The following is a 27,933-nucleotide window of genomic DNA, read 5'->3' on the forward strand; positions in this document are numbered from 1 at the left end:
AAACCTTTGAAAATGTGTCATTCTGTCTTGTTAATGTACTTGACAGTTAGCCTTGAGCTTTACTGTCTCACCACATAGACCCTCAATAGACTGTCTATAATAGCTAAAATTATTTATTGTAAGGGATTTGATAGTTTTTCATACATTTCAGTAATACTGCTAGTCTGTGAGTATAGAGCTTTTGATAGTTTTCAGGACAAGTTTGAATATTTTCTTTGTGGTCCTTATTATTTTTTTTAATTTTATTGAAGTATAGTTGATTTACAATGTAGTGTTAATTTCTGCTGTACAGCAAAGTGATTCAGTTATACATTATATATATATATATATATATATATATATATATATATTCTTTTTCATATTCTTTTCCATTATGGTTTATCACAGGATACTGAATATAGTTCCCTGTGCTGCACAGTAAGACCTTGTTTTTTATCTCTCTGTGGCCCTTATAATTAGCTGACAAGGTATGCAGGACAGGTATACACACCATTTTTCAAGGTATGAAATTGAGGCTTAGGGAAATTAAGTTGACGTATCCAGTGTCACTTATTTACTAATTGGTAGCCATGGAATTGGGATTCAGATCTTGGGACTCCTAGACCAGCGTTCTTTCAAGTATTTCATGCTTCCTTATTTAATTTCATTGCTTTCTTTTCAGTAGCAGGAGCATTTCTGAGCAAATTTTAAGTTCCAGGAGAGTAATGTATTTTGTTTACTGCTTTATAGCCAGTGTTCAACAAAATATTTGTTGAATGAATACATAAATGAACTACAGTCATCTCAAAAATTTAATATCTGACCTCTTTTTATTGGTGATGCCAAATCACACTTCTCACTTGATACTTATTTAACCAATTTTACTTAAAGTATAATTTAATGCCTTGTTTCTCTACTAACACCTAGCAGAGAATTTACTTTTATTCCTTTTTTTTAAAAAAATTATTATTCTCTAATTAAAGTGGCATTCTAAATTTCTGGCATATGTAAAAGCTTTTTGAGTCCACTCTAGTCCAAAAATACAGTGGCGAGACATTCTGTCCTTCTCAATATCCTGGGTAGAAAACGAAGGGGAGAACTCCTGGCAAAAAGTACCAGGAAATAGCCTTTCCTTAAGACATTCCCTTTTGGGGGTCCTTAATATCATGCCAAAGCATAGAATACTGCAGTTTGTAAAGTTTTAGCCAGATGCCTCCTAGGTTGCACTGTGTGGCAGAGCTGGGCTTTGTAAATGTGAAATAGGCTTTATGTGACATCTGTTACATCTGGAGTTTCATTAGTTACATTTTGAAAACCAGTTGTAATATGGAAAGGAAAAAGGCCCATAGTTAGCTTTCATGCTGTATTTCAGCAAGGGATTTTCCTAGGTTGCATTCTGTGTTTAGATTTTTATTTTCATCTTTTCTTCTTATATATTTATAAATATTTAAGCATAAATTGAATTTTAAGGAGAGGGAAAAACTCTTTGACCAACCAAGAGCTTTTGGGTTAAAAATAATATGGCATAAAATAAAATAGCCTAGAAACTCTAATCAGGAATTAAAGTGACATGAGAGTGGGCTAATGTGCTGAAAGCATAAAGTGTTTTGTTCTCTCATTGTGTTCTTTGATGACCAGCTCCTAAATCGTCTATATCAGATGAAAACACATCATACCTCTCATTCACTTACAAAAGGTTTTTGAGGTATAATCCACATACCATTAAATTTGACCTCTAACACATATAATTCAGTATTTTTAAAATGTATTCACAGAGTTGTGCAACTATCACCACTATCTAATTTTAGAACATTTTCCTCACTGCAAAAAGAAATGCTGTATCCATTATTCCTCATTTCCCCTCTCCCTCAGCCATGTCCAAAACTAATCTACTTTCAGTCTCTATAGATTTGCCTATTCTGAACATTTCATATGAAGGGCATCATACAATAATGGTGTGGCTTTTGTGACTGGCTTTTCATATTTTTCTTGGATATAGGCACAGCCCTGGCCTTCTAGTATCCCAGGGAATATGTCAGAGCTTTTCAAAGGCCTCTTCAGACATCTCATTCCCTAGTTTTTCCTTTTAAGTGTTTTGGTCAGCCTCTTATTTACATCAGGTATCCTTGCCTCAGGTAACTGTGATGTTAAACAATTGCCACAGATTGTTTTCAACACGTACCCTGGGGATAGAACTTTTTGCAAAGAGAAAGCTCTGAGTCAGATCAAGTAAAGACAAGTACTGAGAATGGATCCTTTCCAGGGAGCTTCTAGACAAGTTGAATGGTGATAATTCTCTGGGGATGGCTTTTTGGGGAGCTTCAGACCCATTCTTCACCCTAGGTTGCTGGTTTTTATAGATACCATGGTTGCAAACTCATTGGTTTTCAAGGCTCCTGTAGAACTGAGGAGAGGGTGATGGGAATATGGCAAGTTAAAATGCTACAAAGCGGGACTTCCCTGGTGGCACAGTGGTTAAGAATCTGCCTGCCAATGCAGGGGACACAGGTTCTATCCTGGTCCAGGAAGATCCCACATGCTGTGGAGCAACTAAGCCCCGTGTGCCACAACTACTGAGCCTTCGCTCTAGAGCCTGCGAGCCACAGCTCCTGAGCCCGTGTGCCACAACTACTGAAGCCTGCGTGCCTAGAGCCAGTGCTCCGCAACAAGAGAAGCCACCGCAATGAGGAGCCCACGCACCACAACGAAGAGTAGCCCCCGCTCGCCACAACTAGAGAAAGCCTGCGCACAGCAAAGAAGACCCAACGCAGCCAAAAAAAAACAAAAACAAAAACAAAAAACGCTACAAAGCTCATAGTTCTCATTGTGATTCAGCCATTTTTCTTGAACAAATGTTCCTCTGCTGCAAGCCTTTGGTTAAATTCCAAAGTTCTGAAAAATCTGATTTTGATATTTTTTTCCCAGTGTTTTTACTGTTTTTATGGAGGAACAGATTTTTGGAGGGTCTTACTGTGCCATTCTGGAAGTATTTCCTACCCCTCAATCAGTTTTACCTTCCTTATCTACTCTACTGCTTTTTTTTCATTTCCTCCAACATTGGGAGTTGTTTTTGCTTCTTTTTGTAGTGAATAAATATGATCATATTATATATATTATTTTAAAATGGAAGACTTTATCCCCTTTTTTTGCATAAATCACTTCAATTTTTCTTCCTTTTGCATCATATTACCTTATTTCTGCCCACAGTTAACCCATCTTAACAACCTGGTGTGTATGATTTTATAGTTTTCTCCATGCTCATAAATCATATATAAACATATATACACAAACTTGTATACAGAATGACATACACATAGAGGTGTTTTTGTCATTTTTGATTTTCAAAAAATGAGATCACATTTATTACGTACAGTTTTCTACATAATGTTTTTCTCACTCAAGAATACTTCATGTAAATATCTCTAAGACAATGATTTAGCTCTAATTCATTATTACAGTGATTGAATAGCATTCCATACTCTCATTATACCATAATTTATTTCAACCATTCTTCTAACAATTCTTCACCTTACATTTAATTTTTTTCCTCAATGAGCTATACAGTCTCTGAAGATAAAATGACTTGGATTGACAGTGAAACTGTCTAAATAGCAGTGATTTATTAGCACTGATAACTCTGTACCAAAATGCCCTAAACACATACTTCGAATTTGCTGCATGTAGAAAGCTTGTACACCAATCAGAAACCTTAAGATTATTCTTTAACACAGTATTTCTATTAGCTTGTAAGTGAGTTCTGCAAGAATATGAAGCTAAGAGGATCAGAGCAAGTCCTGAAGTTTTACTTGGGTTACTATTCACCAGGAAACTATCCAAGGATGGAATATGGGGAGAGGGGCTCTAATTAGACATCTGAAATCAGATAAAGTCCCTTCTCCTTTTTCCCTGACATTTTCTAATCCTGTCCAGAGCGGAATCCTGGATGTCTTAATTATATTCTTCGAAAGTCAGTTATGCTGTTCTCAGATTCATGTACCCACCTCTCTACATTACTGACTGTAGATTATTGTGCGGTTTGGAGGGGGAATCTGTGCTTATGTGCGTAAATTTGGATGTGTGAATGACTTATTATTCCTCTGTTGTTTTTTGGACAGTATTTTTTCATCTGGGGGCTAAGGGACCTCAGATTTTTTCTGGGGGACCCAAGAATTCTCTATAAGAATTTCTTAAATATATGCTTTCATTTCAATGATAATAAAAAATAATGTACACCTACTCTTCATAACCTGGATAACCATCTTATAACAAGTACTGAGATAAAATTTTGGTGCCTGTATTTGTGTTTCTATTCATGATAAAGTTGCTGCTAAGCTGTATTTCTTAGACATTTGCTAGCCATCAAGAAAGCAACAGAGGCAGATTTGATAGTCTTCTCAATTGCAGAACTAAAGTATGTACTGGCATGTTGTACAAAGGACGCCTTTCTGGCAGTTAAAATAGAGAAAAACAGACTTACTCAGCGGGGATGCATGGTAGCATAAGCTTCCTAAATACAGGAGAACTTGTGCTTCAGGAGTTAGCACCATATTCATGGTGTTTTAGCAGAACACTGTTAATATTAATTCATTAATGTAATTAATTTAAATCTTATTAATTTTGTAGTTTCATTTATGTTTAATTTATACATATTGATTTCATTGTGTGTTAGACCCGTAGGTATAAAGGGGTTTATGTTTAATTTTATGTATACCTGAATAATTTCTTCCTGTGAAAAAGCCTGTACAATTCTTCAACTTGTGAAATACTGCTTTAGGGTACCTGAGTTCTAGCTGTTTGTGTCACATCCTCAGGAAAAACAGTGATACTCTATAGCAGAGCTTCGTAGCTTTTTTGTGCCAATTACTCCTTTGACAAACTGGTAAAGCTTATAGGCGCCTTCTCAGAATAATGTTTTGGTGCTTAAAACAAATTACACAGAATCAAAAAGAAAGGCAATTTTGTTAAAATCTAGTTGTCAAAATATTGGAAATATATATTCATGATACAGTAATACATGTATTTATTTATTAACATATTAAATAATGATATCTAGCCTAGGTCAATACCTGTAATTTTATAATATGGATGAGCATACATAATATTTTGAAATGTCTGTAATTGTTGATATGAAAATAGCTATGATTTCTAAATAGTTTTTCTGATTGTTGCCTACATTGATAAGCATTTAAGTATGCTAAATTTCAATTGGAGGTTAATGGAAATAGAGATGCTATTTTTCTCCCATCCAATTTCTTCATAGACAGCAATTTTCTTTTAATTGAAGTATAGTTGATTTACAGTATTGTGTTAGTTTCAGGTGTACAGCAAAGTGATTTGGTTATATATACATATATATGCATATATATATTATTTTTTAATTCTTTTCCACTATAATTTATTATAAGATACTGAATATAGTTCCTTGTGCTATACAGTAAATTCTTGTTGTTTATCTGTTTTATATATGGTAGTGTGCATCTGTTAATCCTATACTCCCAATTTATCCCCCCCCCCACCTCTTCTCCTTTGGTGACCATAAGCTTCTTTTCTATGTCTGTGAGTCTGTTTCTGTTTTGTAAATAAGTTCATTTGTACTATTTTTTAGATTCCACATATAAGTGATATCATATACTATTGTCTTTCTCTGACTTACTTCACTTACTATGATACTCTCTAGGTCCATCCATGTTGCTGCAAATGACATTATTTCATTCTTTTTCATGTCTGAGTAATATTCCATTGTATGTATATGTATATACATATATATTTACATATATGTATATATACACCACATCTTTTTTTTTTTTAATTCCTTTATTATTTATTTATTTACTTTTGGCTGTGTTGGGTCTTCGTTTCTGTGCAAGGGCTTTCTCCAGTTGTGGCAAGCAGGGGCCATTCTTCATCGCGGTGCGCAGGCCTCTTACTATCGCGGCCTCTCTTGTTGCGGAGCACAAGCTCCAGACGCGCAGGCTCAGTAGTTGTGGCTCACGGGCCTAGTTGCTCCGCAGTATGTGGGATCTTCCCAGACCAGGGCTCGAACCCGTGTCCCCTGCATTGGCAGGCAGATTCTCAACCACTGCGCCACCAGAGAAGCCCCCACCGCATCTTCTTTATTCACTCATCTGTAAATGGACACTTAGGTTGCTTCCGTGTCTTGGCTATTGTAAATAATGCTGCTATGAACATTGGGGTGCATATATCTTTTTGAATTAGAGCATTCATCTTTTCTGGATATATGCCCAGGAGTGGGATTAACAGCAAAAATTTTATGTATAAGCCCATTGAGGTCTTTGGATTATAATTAAGGACACATGCTTTAGAGGAAACTGGTGGGTTTTTTTTTTTTTCTTTTGTTTTCTTTTTGGTAACTAGGAGAGTCTGAGGACTGCCTAAACTACTTCATTAGGAATTTGCTACTCCAAAATTTACTGTAGTCATGACCCTGGACACCATCCCTTATGTGCTCTGCTGGCCACCAGTGTTAGACTCCAAGGTTCAAGTATAGTTGGTTGCCCTCTCCATATACTAAGTCATATTCTTTCGGCTTAAAGAACAGTTATGAGATTCAGACGTGGGCTCTGGCTAATATCAATATGTAAGAAGAACAAGTGAAGCATTTAAATAATTGTTGCCTGCTCATCTGGCTGGCATGGTAGCATTCTAATAAAGATCTGCATAATTCTTGGGAGAGGGAGAAAGGAAATTTGAATGTAGGTATGGAGTCCCTCTTTCTCTTTTTTTCTCCCCACTCTCCTTTTCTTCTTCCTCATTCCATCTGTAGATGACTCTGTCCCTGGGATGTATTGGGTTCCTCCCAGAGAGAGCAAACTCAGTCATTTGCAGAGCTAGGCTTCTGAAAGGGATAATGGAGCAGTACATGGTTTGCTCTCCTTTAGCTTCAGTCCCATTCCTCCCATTGCAAAGATTTTTGGGCAAGATTTCCAGACCCCCTCTCCAAAATGAATCCCGCGGTACCCCACAGGTGACATCTGCCGCCAAAGGTAATGTGCCTGTAATACATTATTATAGCAAACAAGAGTCAAATTGTCACATCAAAAAGGTTTTTGGCTCAAAATTTTCTTCTCCAGATTCATTATCACAGGTTCCTCTTGAGGAAGAACAGGCCCATACACTTGATCCATGTACAGAAAAAAAAAAACCAGTAGCAGATAACAGCATTGCAGAAACAGTCCTGATCAAATTCAAGGACAAAAATGATCTTTTTAAAAAAAATTTATTTTATTTTTATTTTTGGCTGCACTGGGTCTTTGTTGCTGTGCGCGGGCTTTTCTCTAGTTGTGGCGAGCAGGGGCCACTCTTCGTTGCGGTGCGCAGGCTTCTCATTGCGGTGGCTTCTCTCGTTGCGGAGCACAGGCTCTAGGCGCGCGGGCTTCAGTAGTTGTGGCTCGTGGGCTCTAGAGTGCAGGCTCAGTAGTTGTGGCACACGGGCTTGGTTGCGCCACGGCATGTGGGATCTTCCCGGACCAGGGCTCGAACCCTGTCCCCTGCATTGGCAGGCGGATTCTTAACCACTGCATCACCAGGGAAGCCCCTAAAATGACCTTTTAAAAGCCAGATTCTCACATAAAAGTTTTTTAAAAATGTGTAATTTACTTTACTCTGTGGTTCTGAAAGAAAATCGGCACTGTATCTTTCAATTTGCTATTGCAGGCTTTTGGTCTTTGTACAATTTTGTGCTAAGAGCAAGAAACCCATCAGCGGGAATCTGTTTGCTGTTACTTGTGTCTTTGGAGAATATGCCTTTTCACTTACTTGTAGTTGGAATGAGTATGGTAATGACTTTTCCAAGCCAAAAGCTTTGCAACAGTTCACATTTGTTGCAAACTATTCCTTGTCTCTTAGTGTTAACATATTTTATTCTTCTTTTTTGCTGCTCTGCATCATTAACCTAATACTTACGTGTGGTGTTTGAATTGATTAGACTCACAGTACTTGTTTATGATTATATTAATTGGTGTAAACTCACTCTGACATCTATATACCCTTCCAAGTTTTGTGAGACATCTCAATTTCTGAGAGGCTAGGTTAATATTCTGGGAAGCACCATTCGCTCCTAGGCAGCTATTTATTGGGTGCCAAGCTCTGGGGTTTGGTCTGTAGACTATAATGGTGGGTCAGATAGAAGTCCTGTCCTCAAGTAGCCAATTGTCTAGTAACTGCCTTGAGACATGAATGTATTATTTATAACTTGAGAAATTCTGTAAAAGTGGTTCAGAGCCCGAAGAAAGCATGATTCATTTCAATTCTTAATCCTTTAAAAGAGAAGATTGCTAATTCATACTATTTCTAGTCTATAATAAATACATCATTTTTCTAAACATCATCAAGTTTTATTTACAATTATAAAAGTTTTATTTTAAAGGTCTGTCTTAGAGTTTCCGTTTTTAATCAGATTATAATGTTTAATTCTTAGATTTAAAAACTTATTCATAATATACATAATTGTCTTAGATAAGTTGAACAGAGCCTTTTGTTTTCAATTTTATGGGAAGGCCCACCATGCTTTTATAGGTTCTAATGAGAATTTTATCACCTCAGGAAGTGGGAGTTCGGGAATTCTACAATTCCCTCCTTGAAACTACTTTCCAATTCTTCCATTGTTTATTAAGTAATCAAAGGCAGAGAGTTTGTTTCTGCTGTGGTTATATGTTTACAGATGTGCACTGGACAAAGGCCTTTAGGATATACATTTCAGGAGACTGATTTATGATGATCTGATGGCTATTAAGCCACAGTAACTATGTTACCATATTATGTGTCCTTGAAAGTCAACAGAAAAAAGAAAAAATAATATGGGAGGGTTGCCATGGGAGAGAAATGAAGACCTTAAATCAAGAGTCTTTGCTTATTCTAGAGTTTGGGGGTTGGCCAAGTGGTCATCTTCCAGCCAGTCACGAGAGGTGGTAAGGCAGGTAATATGTGGGGACACATCTAGCACCATCAGTGTTCAAGTAGGGCCCCGTCACCCCTTCCTTCTTTCCTATTTCTTCCTTTTGGAATGGGAATGTCTCTCCTATGCCTGTCCCCCGTTTTGTTTCAGAATCACATAATTTGTCTTGTTTCGCAGGTTCACAGCTGAAGAGGAATTTTGCCTCAGGATGAACCATACCTTGAGTCTCAGCCATATACGGCTTAGATGACATTTAGATGAGACTTTGGACTTTAGACTTTGATGCTGAAATGATTTAAGACTTTTTGAGCTGTTGGGATGGAGTGAATATATTTTACATGTGAGAAGGACAATGAATTTTGGGGGCCAGGGTTAGAATGTTATCAATTGAATGTTTCTATCCCTCCAATATTCATATGTTGAAGCCCTGGCCCTTAATATACTGTTGTCCATTTTTATGTCTTCTCTGGAAAAATGTTTATTCAAGTCCTCTGCCTATTTTAAAATTGGATTATTTAGGGTTTTTTGCTGCTGAGTTGTGTGAGTTCCTTATATATTTTGACTATTAACCCCTTATCAGATACATGATTTGCAGATATGTTCTCCTATTCCATAAGTTGTCTTTTCAAGCTTTTTCGTTTGCTATAGTTCCACTTGTTTATTTAGCTGTTGTTGCCTGTACTTTTGGCATCTTATTCAAAAAATCTTTGCCAAGACCAGTGTCAAGGAGCTTTTTTCCTATGTTTTCTTCTAGGGGTTTTATGGTTTCAGGTCTTAACATTTAAATATTTAATTAATATCAGTCTTCCATTAAGTAGACTTATTATTATATTGGGGTTGTTATTTTGAAGCTATTGTTTGCACATTATAGGAGAAAGCAAATAAGTATTTATATTCATGTTTTCAGGAACCAACATTTTCAACATAAGAGGAAAAAGGTACAAATATAAAAACAAATAAATTAAAACCCTATAATCTTAATTTTGAATTGGTAATATCAGTATAAGCTCAGTATTTTTTCCTCCTTTAAAAATACATACCAGTTTGTCTCTGTTCACCAAAAAAGCCTAGAAGAAGTGACAACCCATGAGCAGGGAACACATTTGATGCCCAGTTCTTGAAGAATTCTATTAAACTTATTAACTTAAACGGTTTATATCTTGATGTCCATCCTTCTGAGGTCATGATGAAATATGGTTGCTCTTTTCATATGCAGACTCAGTTATTCCTTCATTTCAGGAAAAAAAAATTATAACATCTTTCAAGATTTTTCTCTTCCACTTTTGGGTTCTTGGATTCAGAGGAACATTTTTTTGTTAACTTGCTGTCTTCCTTATACATACATCTTCTTAATTGTGCTCATAATGATTATCCTAAGTTTCTTTAATTTTTATTATTTCTAAATATTTTTAGTGTTATAGCCTCATTTTCTTTTATTCCAATGTTTTTTTCTTTTGTCTTTGAGTTCTTGTTTGGTTAAATTCATTTTCTTGTTGCTTTCTTATGATACATAAAATTTTTAAAGGTTTGTGTTTTTTGTTTCTGGGTTATGTTTTCTTTCCTATGGGTTGTTTTTTTTTAAACATCTTTATTGGAGTATCATTGCTTCACAGTGGTGTGTTAGTTTCTGCTTTATAACAAAGTGAATCAGCTATACGTATATCCCCATATCTCCTCCCTCTTGAATCTCCCTCCCACCCTCCCTATCCCACCCCTCTAGGTGGTCACAAAGCACCGAGCTGATCTCCCTGTGCTATGCAGCTGCTTCCGACTAGCTAGCTATTTTACATTTGGTAGTATTTATAAGTCCATGCCCCTCTTTCCTGTGGGTTTTTAATCAGTCTTTTGTTCTTCTTCCCCCTCTTCCTCTTAATCCATCATATGTTGGAAAAATGTACAACCATTAAAAATGATGTTGTGGAAGAATACATACTGATATGTAGAAATGTTCAAGACCTATTAGTGAGTGAATAAGCAGGCTACTAAATGATATGTACATTGAATATGTACAGTGCATTGTAATGTTAAATATATTCATGTTATGTTAAGTATATATGATATATAGTATGAAAGAAAAAAAGACTAGTGAAATAAGTCAAATTTATTGTGTGCCAAGTATTGTACTATATACCTTACATGAACACCTCATTAAGTAGATACTGTTAATACCCCCATGGTACAGTAAAGAAATTAATGTTGAGAGAGTTTAAATATCATCTGTAAAGGCAGTGAGTAAGGAAGCTGGAAGTTGTGTTTAGGTCGTTTGACTTCAGTAATGATATATATCCAAATGTTTACAGTGGTTATTTCTGAGTCATAGTACTATAGGTAACTTTTTATATTCTTCTTTGCACTACTCTGTATTTCCCACATCTTTCACCTTTCACAAGCACCTATGGCCTTGTAATAATATAAATAGCTAATATTAAAGATTCTAAACAATACTATGTACAGACTGAATAATGATATCACCATTATAATTGTTTTAAAATATATTTCCACTTCTGCTTACCTCATTTCACAGCTAAATTACATAGGAAGTTTTGCATATCTTATAATAATATAAAATCTTAATTAAGATTTACATAGGATTTGTAGGCAACAAATATATAGTTTAAAATTCTGAAATCAGAATAATTCAATTTAACTTAACAATTTAACTTAAATTATATCATTTTCTCTCTTATTTCCTTTGTGCATCCAAGATGTAGGGTTTCTTTCTTTCTTTCTTTCTTCCTTCCTTCCTTTCTTTCTTTCTTTCTTTCTTTTTCCAAATTTCAAAATTTGGAGGATACTCTTATTTTTCTCTATGTTTTTGAGGAAGTGAGGCAGTAAGGCCCAGGTTTCTGGTTTCTATAAGAATAAATAGATACTGTAGCCAGTGGTACTCAACATCCAAAATTTTGAAGCAATTTAACAAAGTGTTTAAACAAAGAAGGCTCTTACACTCTTTTCAAATATTATGAAAGATTTCAAGTATACATAATATAATAATCACCATGATTTCTTGCATCCTGCTTCTTCCTTCTGGGTTAAATTCTCTCCTTAATTAAATATACTCCTTGGAAGTTCTTTCAGTGGAGGCTATTCCAGTTTTTATTTGTCTAAAATTATCCTTATTTCACCCTCAATACTATTGTTTAACTAGGTACAGAATTCTAGATTGACAATTTTTTTTCACTCATCAACTTAAAGAATTTCACATTTTTCTGGACTCTTATGATGCTATTCAGAAACTTTAATGCAAATTTAATTTTTGTTTCCTTGTAGACAACTTGGATTTCGTCTTTGGATACTTTAAAAATTATTATTTTTTGCCTTTCTGGTTTCACTGTAAGGGATATATTGTAGATTTCTTTTTTAAAAATTGAAATATAGTTAATTTATAATGTGTTAGTTTCAGGTGTACAACAGAGTGATTCAGTTCTCTCTCTCTCTCTTTCTCTCTCTCTCTCTCTATATATATATACACACATATAATATTTACTCTTTTTCACATTCTTTTCCATTATAGGTTATTATATTAAATATAGTTCCCTGTGCTATACAGTAGTCCTTGTTGTTTATCTGTTTTATATATAGTAGTGTGTATATGTTAATCTCAAACTCTTAATTTATCTCTTTCCCTCCCACCCCTGCTATCCCCTTTGGTAGCCATAAGTTTTCTATGTCTGTGAGTCTATCTCTGTTTTGTAAATAAGTTCATTTATATCAATTTTTAAAGATTCTACATAGAAGTGATATATGATGTTTGGATTTCTCTGTCTGACTTACTTCACTTAATATGATAATCTCTAGGTCCATCTATGTTGCTGCAAATGGCATTATTTCATCCTTTTCAGTGGCTGAGTAATAGTCCATTGTATATATGTATACCACATCTTCTTTTACCTTTCATCTTTTGATAGACACTTAGGTTGTGTCCATGTCTCGGCTATTGTTAATGGTGCTGCTATGAATATTGGGGTGCATGTACCTTTTTGAATTAGAGTTTTCTCTGGATATATGCCCAGGAGTGGGATTGCTGGATCATACGGCAACTCTATTTTTAGTTTTTTAAGGAACATCCATACTGTTCTCCATAGTGGCTATACCAATTTACATTCCCACCAACAGTATAGGAGGGTTCCCTTTTCTCCACACTCTCTCCAGCATTTATTATTGTAGATATCTTTTTATATATCTTGTTTAGAAGGTGTGCCTCTTGAATCTGAGGATTCAGGTCTTTCTTCAGTTTGGGAGAGTTCTCAGCTATTAATCCTATGAATATATCCTCACTCCTGATTTTCTATTCTCTCTTTCTGGATCTCTAATTACTCTTATGTTGGACATTCTCATCCATCCTCTTTAAAAATTATTATTTTTTGCTGAATTCTGGTGTATTTTCTCAGATTTATTTTTTAATTCTCTAGTTCTCTCTTCAGCAGTATCTAATATTCTATTTTAATCTATTCACTGAGTTTTAAATTATAATGTTCAGTTTTGTGCAGTGGCAGTATCATAGCCAATGAGGTTTATCCAAGGCATGATTATTGCTAATTAAATTATAATGTTCATACATATTTTTCATTTCTAGAGGTTCTATTTGGTTTCTTTTTGAATCTTCTAGTTCTTTATTTATAGTGTGTCATTTTTTTCAAATGGTTTTAATTACTACCTTTTTGTCTTTAGTTGTTTTATTCTTACTTATTTAGTAGCCTCTATCAGATTGTTCAGTTGTCTGAAGTTCTCAGACTTCAATTATTGCTGCTGGTTATGACTAATGATTATTATTATTCCTTCCCCTAGTGAATTGTTTTCTGTTTATTTTATGACTTGAGATTATAAACTTTTTAGGATTCAGGGCATGTCACTTAGGACAATTTTGTGTTTGGTTTGACCAGTCACCCCAAGGTATCACTGTCCCAGGGCCAATTTTTATGTTAATTTTTGGCTTGGGGGATCACATGTGTAGTTGTAAATTCAAACCCATGGGAGGGCCAGAGCTGTAGTAAGAAGAGCCCAAAGAAAGATTTTTGTCAAATCAGAGTCTAGGCAGAGTCAGACAAGCTCCCTCATCATATGGCTGAGCTAGCTGAGTTCCTGCTTTTTGTGTGTGTGGGGGGGGCCTGAGTTCCTTTTTTTTGTGTGTGTGGTGGGGGGCTCAGTTCCTATTTGTACTTCCTATGGATTCAAAGCCTCATCTCTTTGTTGAGACTGATGACTTCCTCCAAGACAGGGCCATTACAATATCTGCTCATGAAATGTTCACCCATGTGCTCTTCATTCCTGTGATGTCATCTCACATACTCACTGCTCTTGTTTTCAGTTCACTGTTGCATTTCTGCAATCTTGAGATTTCCTTTTCTTTATGGAGAGTTCAGCTGTTTATGTAAAAACATTTGTTTTATTTTACCAAAAATTTCTGGAGGTTTATAACGGGTGGGCTTTCAGATTACTTAGTTAACAATATTTCAGAATCTTTTCTTTAAAAAAAATCATTTTACACAGAAATTTTTAATCACACACAAAAGTAGAGAGACTAGTACAATGAATGCACATGTACCCTCTTTCACCTTATCAACATATTATCAATTTTCTCAGGATCTTTTATAAGGTGTTTTTTTTTGTAGTGCCATTTGTAGTAGAGTTTAAACTTGCTCCCATAATTGAGAGTTGGGCTGCTCTCTGTATTTGCACAAAGGAATTTTGATATTAACTAGTTTGTAATTAAAATACTGTACTTCATGGTTTTAGGAAAATCACCTAGAGAAAGCAAAGTCTTTATAGACCAATATGTTAAACCCTATATTAAATATTTAATTCATTATTATTAAAATTCATAATAAAAAATTTCTCAATTATAGGAAAAAATTAGTGTCTCCAGAAACAGAATTGATTCAACATTGCCCCCTTGTGTCAGGTATTTCTTGCCTTCCATTTCACCCTTCAGATCTCCACCTCTCTGGGTTCACATTATATCTGCCCCATTTGAATCTGGGTCAGCCTTACTCATTTTGACTCTGCTTCTTTGCTATTCTAACTCATTACATTCATTTCCATGTTTAAACTTCCCATGTTTCTCTTTTTTGGCTTAATTATCCCAGAGCCCTCTATTCCAGTTATTTTCATTTCCATCCTAACATGAAAAAGGCAGGGAGTGGAGATGTTTCAGAATTTACATTTTTCAAGGCCAGGTTTCACACACAGTCCTACTTTTTATCATCTGACAAATGTATTGATATTATCTACTATAGTTGGTAACACTTAGGAAGAAACTAGTCCAAAATTTCTTGTTAAGATCTTCTTGATAAAGAAGAAAAACTTTAATGCCCAATAAATGTCTTCAGCTTTAATCTGACCAAATTCCCCTAATCGATCCATAGTGAAGATATAATATAGTCATTAATGTTTTTTTTGAGAAACTCTTTGCGTATCAAGGACTCAAAATGACCGACTTGTGATGGATTAGCCTTGCTCTGTACACTGTAATTTAGAAGCAGGTATAAGGCAGCAAATATTTCAGCACAGTAGTTGGAACACTGGCACTAGACCATGATTTCCGTCCTTGCTAACCTTGGGAGAGAAGCGGCTACTTAGAAGCGCAGGGCATGGGCCCCTCACCAGTCACGAGTGTGGGCAGTTTCCCTGGAGAAATGTGTGACTATGCAAGTTGGAGTTGAAATGCAGTGTGCAGACACATCTGGTTTCCCAGGAAGAGGCACTGCTTTTTATGCAATGCTTTGAATGTGTGGACAAAGCCAGGGTTGCTTGTGTGTTTGGTTATCTCTGCCTCTGACACGTTCAAGTCATATACAAAAACAGAAGTCCTCAGACTGAATCGGAGGCCCCAACTCTCGTAAACTGATCACCTTTAGTTCTTACCAGAATTTATAGAGAGATCCTGGGCCTGCTGCTCAAATGTCCCTATGTGGAGAGCTGTAGAGGTTCCTGGAGGGAGGACTCTTCTCTGATGATCAGCCGGCTTCCTAAGCATGCCGACCTTTGCCGTTGCACAGAGCATAGACGGACTCCATACTCTGTTTAATGTTCTGCTGTCGCCTTGTTGAAATTATTAGCAATAATATAAATATTATGAATGATATAAATAAAATAATATAAAAATAATTTTTGACCAAGGGACCCCACATTTTCATTTTATCCTGGGTATGCTCAAATTATGCAGCCTGTTCTACTCCTGGGTTTTTACTGTGATGGGGCCAACTTCATTCTCCTATCTGCCCTTGAACTAAGCACAGTGCCAGGCAATGCCATGAGCTGATTGTCATTGGCCAGTCAGGACCCACACCTGGAGCTGGGGGTAGGGAAAGACCTCCCAAACTTCATGGCTGCTATTTAGTTAAGGATGGGGAGGTAATGCTGAGGATATAACTGATAAGAACCATTCCACTCCTCCCTCCCTTTTTTTTGTTGAGTGGTTGCTCATGTTTTGCTTTCTAATATTCCATTGCCTTGTCATGAGATAAAAGGTATATTTATTAAAAAGAAATAGTATGTCATATGCATTCCAAAAAATAGCACTAGAAATTTATTTTAAACATTTCCTTTTGAGGGAATTCCCTGGCAGTCCAGTGGTTAGGACTCTGCACTTCCACTGCAGGGGGCACGGGTTCTATCCCTGGTTGGGGAATTAAGATCCCGCATGCCATGGGTGTGGCCAAAAAAATTTTCCTTTTGTTCTAACACACCCTCCTTTACAATCTTATTCCCTGTAAAATCTTCCTTTGTAAATTCAGAGAATAAAAAGGTCAATATCAGCTCAACTTGAGGCTGACTTGTTACAGATTTTAAATTTAGTGTATTGTGGGTTAAAAAGGGTTATCTGAGTGAGCATTTTATAAATCTATTAAGAATCACAATACCTAGCTGGTATAATACAGACCTTAGTATGCAAGTTTGCCCTGTCATTTATTCTTCTGTTACTTAAGTTTTGCCTGTTACTAAACCTGAAATGAGATTCCCAATAAAACTACACAAGGCTGGGAAATCCACTGAAATCTCATTACATTTTTGAACAGGGAAGTTTAAAACTAACCACAAGTGAGGTAATGATTTTTACAATAAACTCTGAAATCAATGAACATGTTGTGCCACTAAGTAATTTCTTATATTCTCATCATTATAGAATTTATTTGTACCATTCTTGGTATTAAAAAACAAATAATTTTCATATGTATTAAAGTATAATTTGGCTAAATAAATAAAATGTGGTCTAATTTCAAGTTCTTATTTTTTAATTTCACAGCACCAAGCCCAGTGCCTTTATTTAATAGAGACTTAAATATTTTCTCAATGAATAACTAATGTTTTTAAACAATGAGTGTTTTTAAAAATAATACACAGCATTATTTTATTTTGCAAGTAAGCCAAACCAATTGATGAAACCTTGAATTTTGATCCTATATATATAGGAAGAGGGCAGAATGAAAGCTTAATGTCTCTGTCTCAGTTTTCCTACTTACATAACATAGATACAAATCTCTCTCCCGTCTAGTTCACAGTTTCTGTGAATCACAAATGAGATAATAATAATAGCAAACACTTTTATAGTTTATCGTATGTGCTAATGATAGGCGTTTGTAAATATCATTTAATCCTGACACTAACCCCATAACACAGATATTTTTATCTTCATTTTACAGATGAGGAAACTGATAAACAGAGAATTTCAGTAACTTGTCACAGGCCACATAAATGTAGACAAATTAAGGAGAATTTGAATCAGACTGTGGAACCATCATACTGAGTATGGGAAAGGTGTTTTACAAACTTGAAAGCACCACATAAATTTGAATTATTTTTATTATTCAATCATTCATAATCCTAAGATAGATAATTATATGGGGACACAATCTAGTTCTTTTAAAATTAATGAAAAATGACTGGCAGATAGAGATGTGACAGCTGAAATGTTACATGTTACTTAGTTCTATGCAATGTGAATAATCAGTTTACAATAAAATATAGGCCTCTTACTGTGTCAAAGCATTGAATTTGTTGAATGAATGAGTTCCATCAAGTTATGAGCATTTAGCTACCATTTAAACATCTTAGAATCAGGTAGTATGGATGTGTGTATGAATGACAGGAGAGAATGACATACATATATATATATTGACTGTGAAAGCTTGAGGATTGGCAAAAGACTTCACCAAGAGGCTCGAGGTTGCATTAAAAATGTTAGGTCTGGAATATATGTAATTATGTAGAGAACATTAAACCCTAAACCTCACGCTTCTCCTGGCAAGAGTAGCTAGTTCTTACTTAAGTCTGATAATTTACACAGCGTTATCCTTGGTACTCACTTTTTTGTGTGAGTGTAAATTAGCAAGACTTTGGCTTACCTATGCCTTGATTATGTCTATAAAGACTTTTTACAAATGTCACAGATAACTCATTAAGAAAGTGTGTCTTACTTTTTTCTCATTGATTTTCTCTTATGAGAAACCAAATAGTTAATATGTTCGGATTCACAGATGTTTAGAGTTAGTTAAAAAGCCAGGATCTTCATAGAGAGGCCCTGTCTGTAACTTTGTTCCTTTTTATCCTACTGTAACCCCCTTGCGGATCTTCCAAGGTACACCATATCCTTTTAAATTGGTTTGTCTCAGAAATCCTTCTCGCAAAATGTTACTTTTCGTGTGAGTTATCTAGACTAGAGAATGACCTTCATTATTCCACTCTGCTGATGTAGTCCTGACCTGGGTGGACTTCATGATACAGCCAGGAATAGACACTAAGCATTCCCAATCCAATTCGTCCCTCAGTGAGGACGGGTAACCTGTTTTTTAACAGCAGATTCAGTGTTTTCTTTGAGAAGGTTTAGTGCTTACTAATCATGGAGAAGCAGCTCTATTGCTTGAATCCAAAGAGATTCATCTAAATATTTTACAATGAATGAAGTAAGTTTACGATGTTTAAAATTAATGGTATCTTGACAGAATGATACAGTAGACAGGAACAGATTATGGGATCAGCATGACTTGATTTTAATTTCAACTCTACAACTTAACATCTATGTAACCTTGAATACTTTCTCACCCTCATTGAATCTGTCTCAGTATCTGTAAAATGTGAATAAAAACAGCTTTTTCATAGGCTTGTGGGAGGGTTAGATAAAATGCTGTATATAAAATACTTAGCAAACATTCAGCCTAGAAAGTACTCAAGGATTTTTTTCATCTATTTCCTTAGCTTTAAATTGTTTTATTTTACTATAAAACAATAAGTGGAAATGAAATTTAAGATGTATTTTTTATTAAGAGAGAACTTGAATAGATACTAATGGTTTATTTAGGCTTTTACTGCAAAGTAAGCTTATCTCATCCTATCCTCTCTCTGAATCGTATATTTTTTCTTGCTGGAGACACCAATGCTGTTGAAATATCAGTTGAACATCAGCAGTATGAGGGCTTTGTCGTAAGCTCTTTATCTCTGTTGACAAATTTGATCCTCACAACCTCTCATTCACATCATTATTTCTACTTTACAGATTAGGAGGTTTTAAGACGTTAAGTAATTTCCCCAAGGTCACACAGCCTTGTGGGTGGGACCAAGGCTCAAGGTAGATTTTGGCTTCTGCATCTCAGTCTTGAAGTAGCTGGCTCTTACTTAACTCTGATAGTTTACAGTGTTTGAGCCTCGTCTTGGCAGCTATAGCCGTCATTTTTACCCCCACTTTCCTCAGAGCTCTTTGCAGCTCTGGCATAAAGGTGTTCATCTATTCATCTTTCTCCAGCCTTTACAGCTTGTAAGCACAGCTTCCTTTTTTTCTCTACTATGGTGAGGTCTCATGCTAGAAGAATTGAGTATGCCTAAGGATAATGGGACATTTGCCTTTTACAGGATCGAAGGGTAATTCCTGCTCTTTTACTTTCAACTACTGCACTATAGTCCAGAGTGGAGTCCAAGATAGGAATCAAATCTGGTGGAGGGAACAGGATGGGATGGTTCCCTATGCCTTGGTAGGTTCTCGGGAACAGATTGTTAAAAACATTTGTAGCAATATTAGCCATCAACATTAGTGCCCTAGGGTCTCATATATACTGGCTTTTTTCATGTCTACTTCCATCTTGTTCAGTAAGAAATCTTGTAGTGAAGACATTGTTCCATTTAATCTCATTCATTCAGTGAATAACTATTGGGTGTATACTCTTTGGTATCCAGTGGTTTCTAGTCACAAGACAAAGACTCTACTTGGATGTGGAAGGATACTGAGAATAAACACATAAATAAACAAGATCTTAACAGGTAGTCCTATTGTTATAATGAAAACAAATTAGGATAATGTTATAATAAGGCCCAGGAGCACTTTGAATGGGATGTTTATGGGAACTTTTGCTGTCCCCCGAGAAGGCTGGTTCGCTGAAGCAGGTCTTTGCTGTGGCTTCTTACCCCCGCAGGGCAACTGAGCTGCTATGATTAATCTAGTGGAGGGAAGACATGTGCTTCCCTTTGATGCTCTTATTTGATGGCTGTGAATCTGTAGTAAATATGAAATGATGACAACTTAAATATCATAATAGGAACAATGAAGACAGGGTGCAACAAGCAAAATGCTTGAGCATGAATATGAATTATTGGAAATCAAAAGACTGGCATCTGAATTTTATAATACATATTTGTGCTGCTTGAATATTTAATTCTGGTACATTTCTTAAGGAAGGAGTTCACTTTCAAAACTAATAGTCCTTTGTCCTGTCCTAGTAAGAATAGATTTATTGTGATATTAGTCTCTCCTTAAAGAGGCACATCTGCTTCTTTGTTTCTTGCTGAGCATTAAGACTATGACTGTGTATATCAATGCCAGACAATATTTATTTGTGTTTGTTTTTCGTCTCCCCTGACTAGACCATAAGCTCCATAAGGGCAGGGACTTTGTTTTGCGTCATGTCATTTGCTCTGCACCTAGAGCAGTGCCTGACACAGAGTAGGAGCTCAATAAGTATTTGTTGAATGAGTAGTAAAAAAGACCCCACCTGCCTCCATGGATCTCATGGGGCCCCACTGAGGGTGGTAGAAATTCAGGGGAGGGGCTTCCCTGGTGGCACAGTGGTAAAGAATCAGCCTGTCAATGCAGGAGACACGAGCTCGAGCCCTGATCCAGGAAGATCCCACATGCCGTGGAGCAACTAAGCCCACGAGCCACAACTACTGAGCCTGTGCTCTAGAGCCCGCGAACCGCAACTACTGAGCCCGTGTGCCACAACTACTGAGCCTGCGCTCTAGAGCCCGCGAACGACAACTACTGAGCCCGTGTGCCACAACTACTGAAACCCGTGTGCCTAGAGCCCGTGCTCCTCAACAAGAGAAACCACTGCAATGAGAAGCCCGCGCACCACAATGAAGAGTAGCCCCCGCTCACCGCAACTAGAGAAAGCCCACGCACAGCAGTGAAGACCCAACGCAGCCAAAATAAATAAATAAATTTTAAAATAAATAAGTAAAAATAAAATGAGCAGTACTGTGTCACAATAACTTTAACAAGAAAAGGAAAAATTCGGGAGACGATGTCTTCAACTATAATGTTTGGATTATGGGCACAGCTGTTGATGGAAAGAGACTTGCATTTGGGTTAGGATGACTTGAGTTGAATTTCAGCTTTGACATTATTAGCTGTGTGAATCTTTAACTTTTTTAACTTAAAAAATTTTTTTATTGAAGTATAGTTGATTTACAATGTTGTGTTAGTTTCAGATGTACAACAAAGTGATTCAGTTATATATGTGTGTGTGTATTTTATATATATATATTTTCAGATTCTTTTCCATTACAGATTATTACAAGATATTGAATATAGTTCCCTGTGCCATACAGTAGGTCCTTATTGTTTATCTATTTTATGTATAATAGTGTATATATGTTAATCCCAAATTCCTAATTTGTCCCTCCCCACCTTTTCCCCTTTGGTAACCATAAGTCTTTTCTTTCTGTGTCTGTGAGTCTATTTCTGTTTTGTAAATAAGTTCATTTGTATCAATTTTTTTTTTAGATTCTACATGTAAGTGGTATCATGTATTTATTTTCCTCTGTCTGGCTTACTTCACGTAGCATGATAATCTCTAGGCCCATCCATGTTGCTGCAAATGGCATTATTTCATTCTTTTTTTATGGCTGAGTTATTTCCCATTGTATATATATACTACATCTTCTTTATCCATACCTCTGTTGATGGATATTTAGGTTTAGCTGTGTGAATCTTGTGGGAAGTTACTTAACCTTGTTTCCTCAGCTGTGAAACAGAGTAACTTGTGAGGAGGGCAAATGAGCCAATGTATGTGAAAGGGCCAAGAACAATGCCAGGAGTGTTACAGTTTTTCAGTAAATATTGAGGACAAAAATATTCAGATAAAAATGGGAGATATAACCATAAAGGGCTAGGATTTAAACTGTAGAGGTGGGAATAAGAGATATCATCTGGGAAAACAGCAACAAAATTTGACAGACTGGATGGCAGAAATGAAAAGGAAAATGTGTGAAGAGGGCCAACGCTGCCATGACTTTCTTCCCAAACCACTGAAAAGGGCTGTGTACAGAGAACTCTCCTTTACAACCCCATCGAATTCTCAGGATCTGGAAGTAAGACAAATGTAGAAGCCTCCATAAGGAAATCCTGTGAAGCAAATTCATGAGTTAAAATAAGTCAGTTTAGCTAAGTTAGGGCAAACCAACCATGCTCTGTTAAAATATTGCCTCCGGGCTTCCCTGGTGGCGCAGTGGTTGAGAATCTGCCTGCTAATGCAGGGGACACGGGTTCGAGCCCTGGTCTGGGAAGATCCCACATGCCGCGGAGCAGCTGGGCCCGTGAGCCACAATTACTGAGCCTGCGTGTCTGGAGCCTGTGCTCCGCAACAAGAGAGGCCGCGATAGTGAGAGGCCCGCGCACAGCGATGAAGAGTGGCCACAACTAGAGAAAGCCCTCGCACAGAAACGAAGACCCAACATAGCCATAAATTAAAAATAAATAAATAAATAAATAAAAATTTAAAAAAAAAGGAAAGCATTAAAAAAAAAAAGAACCTAAAAAAAAATAAATAAATAAATAAAATAAAATATTGCCTCCTGTTACAATGGAATCTTTACCAGTAGTCCTTCAATTAAGTGTGAAATCATACATAGGAAGTCAGAAGAAAGGTTACCAAGTTTTCCTGTTAGGTTATTAGACAAAAGATAGCAAAGTACTTTAGAAAGTTGATATTTCATTATTTTTAATTTAAGATTTTTCCTGTCTAATAACACTATTATCTGTTATAATCATTATGGTTTAGATACTATTTTGCTTTTATTTAAAAATGATTTTTATTTGATTTTAACGGATTTTAAAAAGAACCCATTGTTGAAATAAATTCTGTGTAACTCGGAAGTTTCTTAAGTTAATTTTACATTAAAAAAAATTCATATAAGAAACTAATTTCTAACTCCACATTACCTAATTCCAGAAGTAGACAACACAGAATTTATCATAATTTCCAAATAAACATAAGGAAAACTCTTAAAACAGACCCATCTTTCCTTCCTAATTACTGCATCTAGAAGTACTAGCAGTGTGATATGAGTCGAGAAAGCCCCAGTTTGATCCAGAAACTATTGAGTCAGGTTAAGAAAACAAAACAAAAAATCAATAACTTCTCAAATGCAAGCAGCATTTTATTTTTCATATTTAATTTTTTTTCTCAAATTGGGACCTATCTTGTAATCAGTGCATACTCTGAAAATTTGTTATTAAATCGTGCCTTATTAGTAGTGCTGTTTTAGAATTTAGGAGCTAATTAGAATAAATATTTCTGCTTCACCAGAAATCCATTGAATCAGGAAGCAATTTTGCTCTTCAGATCTGTTTCTAACTTCTCCTCCCCAAGTTCCCCAATTTAAAGTAACTATTATTTAAAAGACACATTATGATGTCTATAGGAACGCTATGGTTAATTACATCTATTGTATTTTTTATACATTCTTATATAGCAACCCTGACTTCTAATTTCTATTAGACTCAGTAGTAAATTCTCAGGGAAGAAAAACAAACATTCCACCCTTTTCTTTACCCTATGAAAACCAAGTTAGAGGGAGCAGCAACAATAAATGAGTCCATTTCCAAAAGTGCCCTTCCCTTTCCCCTCAGAGAAATGACTCTGCCTGGTGCCCAGCATGTAGCTGACTTATGAAAACTCATTTGCCCCTAGTGAGAATGTGCACAAATACAAAACTAGAGTTACATGGTTCATAGACAATGGAACATTCTGGGAAAAAAGAATATTTGACATACAGGTTGAGACAGTAGGAATGATAGGAAATTTACACAGTTACTTGAATATAAAAGGCCTGAAATCAAGAGTCTTAAAGAATAATTCCCTTTTATATTTGTTGGCTATTAGCAAGTTCTCAGCTAAGTTTATTGAACCTTTCTGCCCAAATTCAAGTTTTTTGGTCATTCTGTGTTACATGCAATTATGATTCTGTCTTTGTAGTAATTTTTCTCTATCACTCGTTAAGTACCCTGTTTTGTTTTGTTTTTTAACATCTTTATTGGAGTACAATTGCTTTACAATGTTGTGTTAGTTTCTGCTGTATAACAAAGTGAATCAGCTATATGTATACATATGTCCCTATATCCCCTCCCTCTTGCGTCTCCCTCCCACCCTCCCTATCCCACCCCTCTAGGTGGACACAAAGCACCGACCTGATCTCCCTGTGCTATGTGGCTGCTTCCCACTAGCTATCTATTTTACGTTTGGTAGTGTATGTGTGTCAACGCTTCTCTCTCAGTTTTTAACCCTTCTGCCAGTCCAGACCTTAGATATCTTTCAACCAGCAAATCAAGTTCTTCCTCTTCATTAAATCTTCCCTGATTGTTCACTCTACATTGAATTCTTGCTCTTTTGAATTCCTTTGGCATTTGCTCTGCTACTGACAGCTGCGGTATAGTGGGAAGAATGTTGTCCTAAGAGGTGGAGGACACATGTATCAGTCCCGCTTCTGTTACTGACTGGGTGTCCGTCTGCAAATCACTTTTTAAAAAAATTAATTAATTTATTTATCTTTGGCTGCACAGGCTTTCTCTAGTGGCTGTGAGTGGGAGCTACTCTTCACTGTGGTGCGCGGGCTTATTGTGGTGGCTTCTCTTGTTGCAGAGCACGGGCTCTAGGCACACAGGCTTCAGTAGTTGCAGTGCGTGGGCTCAATAGTTGTGGCTCTCGGGCCCTAGAGCACGGGCTCAGTAGTTGTGGTGCACGGGCATAGTTGCTGTGCGGCATGTGGGATCTTCCTGGACCAGGGCTCGAACCTGTGTCCCCTGCATTGGCAGGTGGATTCTTAACCACTGCGCCACCAGGGAAATCCCTGCAAATCACTTTTTGTCTGTCTCCCTGGCTACCTATTTGTCTGCCCATCCCGTCCATCCATCCATCATCTTTCTATCTACCTACATACCTATGAGAGCCTTAGTTTCTTAATTTATAATGAGAGATTATAATCCTGATAAGAGTGCTTTGGAAAACTTTAGAAAACCATTATATAAGACATTATTATTTTTGTACATACCAATTATTTTGAGACATATTTTAAGGTTTCAGACTATTATTTTATCATTTTCTCTTTTCCCAAGGGAATTTGCTATTAGGAAATCTCTTTTGTGCAACTCACACGGCCATGAACATAGTATAGCCAACCAAAATATGATTTTCCTCATTATCATGTATTTTTCAAATGCTCTCTCAGTGTTCAGTGTTTTCTTTGCCTCGGTGGGGTAAATGAGCCTTTTGGTCATCTCACCAAATATGGTTTATAATCAAGTGTATAAACCCCAAAGCTGATGACCCTTAAAGAAAATAATGCAATGTAAAATGAATGATAATGTGATCAGAATACATGGTATATTTTCTGTGAATTTAAATACAGACTATGTGATATATCACTATATGCTTTTTAGCCTCTTCCTTTCATGGGCCATTAGGAATTATCTTCTTTAAGAACTGTTTCTAACATCATAACCCCCTTTGCATTAGCTTAAGGTGGCTCCAAATGGAAATTTCTCAGAAAACATAGGTTTGAAGATCTGGGATTTCCCCATAATAGCTGTGCACTCCTGGGCAGATGTCTTAGGGTTTCTGATATTGAATTTCCTCATGTGTAATATAGATATGATATCACTTTACTGGGTTGTGAAAATGAGATAATTCTGAACTAGGAGATCTGAGTACCTGTTGTGGTGCCTGGCACAAGCTTGATTTGTAATAAATGTTTTCTTGATACTGAATTCTTCATGAATGATTTCGTATTTTTGATGGAGATAAATTTACTCTTAGCTCCTCTAAGCAAGCTTTTCTGCTTATAGCACAATACATATAATTGTGTCATTTTGAAGTCCACTCTCTATACCTTCTTCCAGCCTCTAATGCTCCCCAAACTGAAATGCATTTTAACTTCCCTCCTAAAAGATTTGAGTGTCATACTTGTGAAACTTGCCCAAAACTCCCCACCTCGGCCCTCATGCAAAGCTGAATTCATGTTTACGTCTATCTGTGTTCTATATACAGATTTTAATTTGGACTTTTCTTCTTCTCTGATTCTTTTATTTCCCATTTTGTATTATGAGTTTGATGAGGTCCAAAAAAATGTCGTGCCCTTAAGTTTTTGGCCAACCATGCAAATTTATGGCATGAAGGAGAAGGAAAGGCTATGGAGGTGGTAATGCTCAGGAGAGCCAGCTTGGAAGAAAATGAGGTCAGAGTCTCTGAGCTGACCCTAAACATGGGCAGGATTGGAAATCCTTGAATAATCGTGTATTTTTAAAAACAGGATCATGGTATACAAATTGTTTTGTGATTTTCAATTTTTATTTATTATAAGCATCATTCTATGTGATTAATAGTCTTCTAAAACATCTTTCATGTAGCTGAGCATTCTGTTGTTTGTTCCATAATATTTTAAACCAGTTCCCTTTGTTGAATGTTTAGGTGATTGCTATCTTTTAAAAAGTATAAATTGGGTAGGGATGAAGATCCCTGTAGATAAATCCATGTGCACAACCATGATTAATTCCTTATAAATTTTTAGAAATATTACAGTGTCAAAGGATATGCATGTTTAAAATATTTTTTTTGATACATACTGCCCTGCCCAGCTGTGATCCAGAATAGTGATTGCCCATTGGCTAGGTGTGAGAGTGTATTTTTCCACACATTTTCCCAGTACACAGATGCTATCCCTTTGTGAGTATTGGCAGCTTGATTTCATGACCACACACACACACACACACGCACTTTTTTTTGCTTTCTTTTTAAAAACTTTATTTTTATACAATTTTTAAAGGTTACACTCCATTTATAGTTACTATAAAATACTGGTTATATTCCCCGTATTATACAATACAGATGTGGTGTATATATATATACACCACATCTTTATTCATTCATCTGTTGATGGACACTTAGGTTGCTTCCATATCTTGGCAATTATAAATAATGCTGCTATGTATGTATGTGCCTTACTGTATATCTGTAATCATTCTGACTTACAGAATATATTTTATTGTATGAACACATTAGTCTATCATATCAAATGAGTTTATAAACATATAATTCTGATGTGTCTTTTCCTAAACGTAATTGTCTTGCCTTCTCAGGTGCCTGCATGAACATCACTCACAGCCAGTGTCAGATGCTGCCCTACCACACCACGCTGACACCTCTCCTCTCTATTGTCAAAAACATGGAAATGGAGAAGTTCCTCAAGTTCTTCATGTACCTCCATCGCCTTGGTTGCTATCAACATATCATGCTTTTTGGCTGCAGCCTTGCCTTCCCCGAGTGCATCGGTGATGGTGATGACAGGTATTTTGGAACGAAAAGCATTCAGTGATAAGAGTCAGTGGTAGCAGAAGTGTCTGAGAAGAACAAAATCATCCCAAGCTACCCCCTTTTGTTTTGGTTGTTGTTAAAGGAAAAAAAAAAATCCCACAGCAGTTGTAATCCTTTTGAAGTAGACATTTTGGGGAAATCTGGGATAATTTTATTTATGGGAAGAAATTATTCAGGCTGTTAGAT

At 36.2% G+C, this 27,933-nt stretch overlaps 1 protein-coding gene and 1 pseudogene across 1 annotated transcript in view; both read left to right on the forward strand.

Annotated features, from left to right (window-relative positions):
• Positions 1–27,933, forward strand: part of CORIN (corin, serine peptidase) — a 220,436-nt gene that overhangs the window by 14,892 nt on the left and 177,611 nt on the right. Inside the window, exon 3 of the mRNA XM_068542232.1 lies at positions 27,513–27,720. Within this exon, the coding sequence (XP_068398333.1) occupies positions 27,513–27,720 (208 nt within the window). The remainder of the gene's footprint in view (positions 1–27,512; positions 27,721–27,933) is intronic.
• On the forward strand, positions 13,372–13,484 carry LOC137764498 (U4 spliceosomal RNA; annotated as a pseudogene).

Source organism: Eschrichtius robustus, chromosome 4, assembly GCF_028021215.1.
Source record: "Eschrichtius robustus isolate mEscRob2 chromosome 4, mEscRob2.pri, whole genome shotgun sequence".
Classification (NCBI taxonomy): domain Eukaryota; kingdom Metazoa; phylum Chordata; class Mammalia; order Artiodactyla; family Eschrichtiidae; genus Eschrichtius; species Eschrichtius robustus.